This window comes from Penaeus monodon, chromosome 9 (genome assembly GCF_015228065.2).
Source record: "Penaeus monodon isolate SGIC_2016 chromosome 9, NSTDA_Pmon_1, whole genome shotgun sequence".
Taxonomy (NCBI): domain Eukaryota; kingdom Metazoa; phylum Arthropoda; class Malacostraca; order Decapoda; family Penaeidae; genus Penaeus; species Penaeus monodon.
Window position 1 is genome coordinate 35367458 of NC_051394.1, and position 7500 is coordinate 35374957.

Below are 7500 nucleotides of genomic sequence, written 5' to 3' on the forward strand. Positions count from 1 at the left end.
CAACAAGAGGCTCGCGTTGGGAACCATGCAACAAAAAGAATGTATTTTTACGCATAACAACACCACACAACCGAAAGCAGATCTATGTAATTGTACCAAGGAATACACTTCTATACCTTCTCTAACAAACCGAGAGCCATCTTTCTCTTTCCAACAAGCAGTAATTGTTGTCGGTGTTCTAATCTTTTTTTGTGGGGAATTTTTGTGTTTTTTAGGTCTAACTTGTTCATGCACTTCTAGGTATACCGTAATGCCGAATACAATGGTTTTCTGGCTCTCCCAGGCACTCCTCTTAGCTTGTACTGTGGACAGGAACTCAGTAAGCATCAACCAACAAGATCAACAGCAACATCCAGGCACTTGCATAAATAAATTCCGTGAAAGACGTCTAACATGCCCGTATTTACATATGTACAAGGACCCCGTGACTAGGTATGTACAGGAAGGGGTCCAACTACCACTGCACTGACCACACACAGTCAACAAGAACAGCTTTCCTCCGCCGTCGGGTCACGCAGCGCGCGCTCTAGAAGATCACGGACAAAGGCCTCCGGTAGTCGGCCCCGACGGGGGGGTACTGAGCGTTGGTGTACGAGGCCACCTGCGACGGCTGCAGCAGGCCGGCCATGGTGGAGGGAACGCCCTGGCTCAGGGCTCCGGAAGGCTGGAAGGCCGAGCTCCCTGCTGCTTGGCTGTAGTAGTTGCTGAGGGCGCCCGCGGCCGACCCGTAGCCGCCCATGGAGCCCGGATTGACGCCGCCCACGCCTGGCGAGGCGCTCTTCATCTCTGTGTCCTTGGGCTCCTGAGCGACCTTGTCCAGGTACGAGGTGGGCTTCTCCAGGCCGTACTTGTCCGACAGATACTTGCTGCTGTCCAGGTACGACTTGGCGGCTTCGTAGCCTCCGACGGCGGCGGACGCGGCAGCCGCAGCCGCGGCCTTGCTGGCGTCGCCGTATTTGGGGTCGGAGGCGGCGGCTGCAGATCCGTACATGCTCATGGGGTAACCCGAGGCTCCGGTCATGTAGCTGCTGTACTTGGAGGCGTCGTAGCCATAGCCGACGGGACTGGCCTGCGAAGTCTGTGTGGTGAGCTGCTGTTGAGCGGCAGCTGCAGCTGCGGCGGCGGCGGCCATGTGTGCAGCAGTGATGGAACCGTAGTTAGCTGCGGCGGCGCTGGCGGAGTAGTAAGGAGACAGCTGCGAGGGGAAACCTGCGGAAGAAGAAAAGCGTCCGTCAGCAACAGAAATCGAGGGATCATTTAAAGCTTTCGTTTTCGAGGACTAACAATGTGTGATAATGATGCCCTGAGAGCCATGAGAGAGGACACGGAGTTTAGTGCGAGTGTGTCAGCACGTGTCGGGGAAGGGGAAGGGGGGGGGTCAATGGTAGAAAGGGTAGCAGAATATGGGAGAGGTTGTAAGATGGGGGGAGGGGGAAGGAGGGGTTTAGGGGTGCGGAGAAGAGGATACACGTGCAAGCTGGAAAAGTGGGTTGGAGGGGGAGGGAGTGGGTAACGGTTCAAAGAGGATGCAAGGTAGAGGGGAAGGAGGGGATATCCGCCCCTCCCCCCTTACACCCTCTCCCATCATTCACTGGAGCTGCCACAATGGAGGGGACACTCAGCAGCCTCAGCTCGCGATTGTCTCACGCCGGAGTGTAATTATGGTCTCGCTAATGGAATTAAATAGTTTGCTGGGAGCGGAGGAAGCGACGGCGAGATCCAAAACCAGAGTGAAAGGGGGATGGGAAGAGGGGAAGGAGAGGGAAGGAGGGGAGGAGAGGGGAGGAAGGAGCGTGAGGGAAGAGGGGTAGAGGGAGGGGGGGGGAGATGGAGGAAAGGGGGAGAGTGGGAAGGAACAAGGAAAACGGGGAAAAAGGGAGAGAAGAGGGGGGAGGGGGAAAGGAGAAAGGTGCAGAGCGTAAGGGAAAAGAGATGGGTGGGATCGAGATAAAAGGGTTAATGGCTCTGGTCTCCTCCAGTTCTTGAGATTATCACATCAACTCTTAACAGAAAGAAAAATTCCCCTTAAAAATAATAAAATAGAATAATAAAACAAAACAAACAACAAAACGCAATCCTGATTTTAACCCCATGTCCCGTTGCAAGTGTGATCTGATGCCAACAAATGAAATTAGCTTTTGACGGGTCATAATGCATATCAAATCAAATATCGACATTATTATGCAAATACGCTCTTTAAACCTGTCATGAGAGACTGTAATAGAACACGATATAACTGACAGTAAATGCTGACGATTATCTTTCACACCTTTGATGAATAATAAAATCGATGATATTACCGATGATGTTAAGAACAATGCTATTAATAAAACCGACGGTAAATCCTTGGAGACAAGGAATAAATGTTATCAAAATGTAATCAGACAATCAAATAGATCCAATTGAATGCAATCGTAGATATCAACACCATTGAAAAGACGAATATCGGAATAAAATGGTTATGCCTTGACGCAATTTCCAAGCGCTAAAAGGAAAATATTTTTGTTGCATATTTATGTTTGAAAAAAGCTGTTCTTTTGAACAGAAGGGTTTTATTAACGAATAAAAATAATCAATTATCTATGAATAAAAATTAAAGGTTCTTCGCGTCAAAAAAAAAAAATATATATATATATATATTTTTATATTCATCAAATAGAAATATAGGATTATCCCCCTCCCCCCCCCCTTACACCTCTAAGCCAATCCTAAATTTACTGACCGCCCCCCCATCACATCCCTCATCACCCCCCCCCCAACCAAACAGGACGACGATGGCGACGAGTAACCAAATGATCGATATAGACCGCCGGCTGCTTATTGTGGCCTTTCTAATACTCTCAATCATGACCCTTTGTTCCTCCGTCCGCTTGAAATATTTAGCGCCATAACACTAACGCCTTAAATACTCCTTCCAAACTTACTGGGTTTGAGTGGGAGAGAGAGAGAGAGAGAGAGAGAGAGAGAGAGAGAGAGAGAGAGAGAGAGAGAGAGAGAGAGAGAGAGAGAGAGAGAGAGAGAGAGAGAGAGAGAGAGAGAGTTGGGTGTGTGTGTGTGTGTGTGTGTGTGTGTGTGTGTGTGTGTGTGTGTGTGTGTGTGTGTGTGTGTGTGTGTGTGTGTGTGTGTGTGTGTGTGTGTGTGTGTGCGTCAGGGTATAAGTGGCGTCGAGAGGAATAAACCCGCAGCTGAGACGGTATTTTGTTTGTGTGTTTACCCCCGCCCCTTCTCTCGGATCAGACATTATCACTCGTAATTAATCAAGAGACTTTAATCACAACGCAACAATATTTCTTTTGAAATCACCGGATGACTTTCGATGACAAATACCATCAACAAAAAACAACAACAATAACAATAACAGTAAAAAACACGCCTTAGACGGGCATAAGATCTACCATTGATCGCCATTGATTTAATTTCCGATGCGACTAAAACTCCCCGATCACGGACCAACAATAACAATTATAGCCCATTGTGGGAGCGGACAATACGGCGTTTACTCTTAGCATTGTGGCCGAAGACCCATTCGTTATTCTACACGTATGATGCATGGTGAGGTGATACGGTTGTTGTTGTTGACGGCAGGGGGTTGTGTATGGAGAAGGGGAGGAACGGAATGGGGAGGTTGTAGAATGGGGAGGGGGGGAAAAGGGAAGGATGGAACGGAGAATGGAGAGGGGGAAGAGGGAAGGAAGGAAGGGAGGTTGTAGAACGAGGAGGGGGAAAAGGGAAGGAAGGAAGGGAGAATGGGGAGGGAGAAAATGAGAGGGAGAAGGAAGGTAGCAGAGGGGAAGAGGAATAAGAAGGGGAGAAGGAAGGTTGTAAAGGGGAAGGGGAAGAAGGGAGGGGTGAGGGAGGTTGTGGTCTGGAAGGGAGGCTGGGATGGGAGGCTTAGAGGCTGAGATGAGGACGTGGGTTGGAACACGATACGGGGCGGCGGGGAGAATTAATGAATGGGGAGACAAAGAGTCGGGGCGATAATTAGCCATGAGTGTCAATCGGATGCTATGAAGACGTATTAATCAAGGCAATATATTTCCCAGAGAATAGGCGGATTTAAAGCATAGCTACGAGGTAAGGAATACCTTCAAACTTAAATGAATTAACATTTGAGCAACAGAATAAAGTTAAGCGACAAAAAATCAATCACGAGAATAATGCTCAAACCTAAATTTCTATTACTGAAGCGAACCAAAGAAGCAAATACATTTCGTCATTCATAAAGCAGCTAAAACAGAAAGCAGTCTGGAAGAGCCTTATAAATAGCCCAGTACAAGAATGGTGCCTGAATGCACAGTGCACTTTCCTGTGCGTGCAGAACACACACGGGCACAATAGACTGGCCCAGCGGCAAATCCATAAAAATATAGAAATCTGATCAGCGTGAGCGAGCAACGGGTGTGTAACAATGTGTAATGACGCGCCTCGCCGATGGGACGGACACACGCAATGAGCGGAGGTCGTGAATAATTAAAGCCCTTCGCCCACCACAGCCACTTTATACATTTTCCGGACCAACAATTGCACAAGCGACAGAGCGTTATCGAACTCCTTCCACCCATCGCAGGCCCCCCGCTCCTCCCCTCCCCCTCCCCCCGCGGCTGTAATTGAAACACCATTACCCAAGACCGCCAACGTTAAGCCACAAAAGAAACAGCCATTGGAACGTGAATTCCTAATCAGGGAGACACACACGAAGGTCCGCTGGAATCGATATCAGCTTGTGTTCGGGAGAGAAAGAGAAACGGCGAGAAACATTGTGGATTCTCTTCCTGCGGTGATCTTGTAAATATATGTGCAAATATGTGTGTGAATGTGTGTGTGTGTGTGTGTGTGTGTGTGTGTGTGTGTGTATGTGTATCTAACCCATTATTTAACCACTACAAGTATATATTCTTAGCACCCCACTGTCCACGCAGCCACCGGCGGGAGCATCCGCGCATCGGCGCCGGAACGGCCGATGTCGGCGTCCCGCTGGGCAAGTCGCTGTCTATATCAGCGTAATGCTCGTGTTTGTAGTTTCGATCGCGAAGGTAAATGGATGTTCAGCTCATTCTTGTCGGTAATACTCACGGAACGGACAATGGCTCGGACATGCAACAATACTATAGCCTCTATTTTGTGGTATTTTGGAAGGACATAACGGCGGTGTTACGATCACTGGTTGCGAATATTTGCTCGGGACATGTTTTAGATCTCGCTAAAGATTTCCGAACGCCAACACAAACAGTGGTAAGATTGCACGATGTTGACTGAGCGAATGGATCTATATGAGGCCAATAAGTGCTTCTTAAGACCGGGTATTATGCTGATGTTATATTCTTTACCCAATTTTCTTTATGGACTATGCAGTATGTTAATGCATTTTGTTCTCTAAATATTCGTATTCTAGAGAGATAACCAATTATTCGATCGACTTTAAAAGCGCTGAACACTAAGATACATAAGTGCAGATACGAATGTGTATATACTGTATTTATGTTCGGTAATTATGAATTGCCGGTACGTCCTTAATTCCTCTTTCGGATATTTAAATATTAATTCATTTGTTTTGTACTGATAGCATCCTAATTACACTACGAAGACTTATTACCCCCACCCCCACTCTCTCCCGCCCTCACAGACGACTTACAGACCCCGAAAGAATAATAATAAGAAAAATTCTCAAGGCCACCAAAGCTGACGGCGGCGAAAACGCACCTCCACGCAGGGGGTCCATGGAGACTGCAGGGTAAGGGATGCTGTAGGGATAGCCGTCCTTCTTCAGGGTCTTGGGCTTCCTGCGGGGGCGGTACTTGTAGTCGGGGTGGTCCTTCATGTGCTGGGCGCGGAGCCTCTTGGCTTCGTCGATGAAGGGGCGCTTTTCGGCCTCCGTCAGGAGTTTCCATTCAGCTCCTGAAGTTATTGAAAAGAGAAATATATTATTACTGTACTCTAAAAAGTAGCCACACATATAATTCAGTATGTAAAGTTTGCTAGGATAATTAGTTATTTATATCTGTTTCGCCGCAAAAGCCGCAAAAACTCACCGAGGCGCTTTGAGATCTCCGAGTTGTGCATCTTGGGGTTGTCCTGGGCGATCTTGCGGCGCTGCATGCGCGACCACACCATGAAGGCGTTCATGGGGCGCTTGATATGGTCCTCCTTGGAGCCGTTCTCCTTCTTCTGAGAGGAGCCGCTTGGCGAGCATCCCGAGGCCGTCGAGTCCGCGGGCGAGGGAGTCGACACGGGGGTGACGAGTGCGGCCTGGCGGAGATGGGGGTTGCTCGCTGTTAGTGTCTGCGGCGGGAGGAACACATGGCTCAGAACATGCCGCGCTCACAAGGTCACGGGGTCAACGCATTTGTTGCGATTAATTGCCTTAAACAATTTGCAATGCCGTCATGCGGACTGGCTATACAGTCACTATTACTTTAAGAAATGTATTTTATAACTAAATTATACATCGAATCAGGATTAACTGAGCCGTCTGTATATTTGTATCACGTTTTATTTAATAACTACTCACCTCAGGTGTGTTCTGCGCAGGTGTGTGAGAGGTGTGGGTTGTCTGCTGATGGGGGTGACTGGCCTCTGGCTGCTGCGGGGGCTGCTGAGGGGGCTGCTGCTGCCCATGGGGGTTCGTGTGGTGTGAGGGGGGGATCTGCCCCACACCCATGGCTGCTGCACTCCCGGTGCCAAAGTAATGCCCCATCATACCGCCCATGGTGCTGGCGTAAGACACGGGCATCGACTCCATCATTGTGGGATCTGCCGGGCAGAGAAAATAATACTGTTAGAACACGAACCGAGTCTTACCTTGTAGCAACACCTCCTGAGCCAGTGAGGCCGGCGATTTCCGCCTCCGAATGAGGTCGGGAGTCGTAATTCTTTGAACAGTTTATTCAAGTACAACTTATGAAGGACCCTGAATGAATTACGATTGCTGCCTCACAACATCACAAAAGCTCCACCTGCGTAAACAATTCGAGGCAGATTTATCATGTGGCACATTACTTTGTTACTGGTCGGGGTTGACTCTCACATAACTCCCCGTGCACGAGCCCGGTTGCGCGGCCCGTTGCCCTAATGGGCCATTCATCAAGCGTGTTTAGTAATTAGGATCGTAGTCCTACCAGCGGATAATTGCCAGTGCTGGAAAACCTGGTGGCTTCCGAGGGGCTAATGGCCCCTCAGCACGGGTCTGACTTCCGACCACACCGCCATTACCACACCACCAAACCTACGTGGCCGTGATATACGTGCGAGCCACTTTCCGATTTGCATACAAACAACTTTACACAGACACAACACTGCACATACACATGGTTGCTGGTCCGTTGGACGGCGCGCAGACGAGCGCTCTGGACTCCTACGATCACGGGTTGTGTTTGCTGCTGCGCACTGCTGAGGATCACGTATGTGCTCTCCTGAGCTAAACACTTCCACTCTGCACTGGATAATTACGGGGTAATCACTGCCGTGAGTGTCGACACAGAAACGACAGTGTGTCTAGCGACG

At 49.0% G+C, this 7500-nt stretch overlaps 1 protein-coding gene across 2 annotated transcripts in view; it reads right to left on the reverse strand.

Annotated features, from left to right (window-relative positions):
* Positions 1-7500, reverse strand: part of LOC119577113 (transcription factor Sox-3-B-like) — a 7668-nt gene that overhangs the window by 153 nt on the left and 15 nt on the right. The window contains exons 1-5 of one of the 2 annotated variants that reach the window (XM_037924795.1): positions 7303-7500; positions 6509-6750; positions 6030-6246; positions 5701-5895; positions 1-1209 (exon numbers count right to left, since the gene is read on the reverse strand). The exon at positions 1-1209 is cut by the window's left edge and continues 153 nt beyond it; the exon at positions 7303-7500 is cut by the window's right edge and continues 15 nt beyond it. In XM_037924795.1, the coding sequence (XP_037780723.1) occupies positions 527-1209; positions 5701-5895; positions 6030-6246; positions 6509-6750; positions 7303-7306 (1341 nt within the window). In that variant the 5' untranslated portion in view covers positions 7307-7500 and the 3' untranslated portion in view covers positions 1-526. Of the gene's footprint in view, positions 1210-5700; positions 5896-6029; positions 6280-6508; positions 6751-7302 lie in introns of both variants that reach the window. The other variant, XM_037924794.1, reaches the window with a different exon arrangement.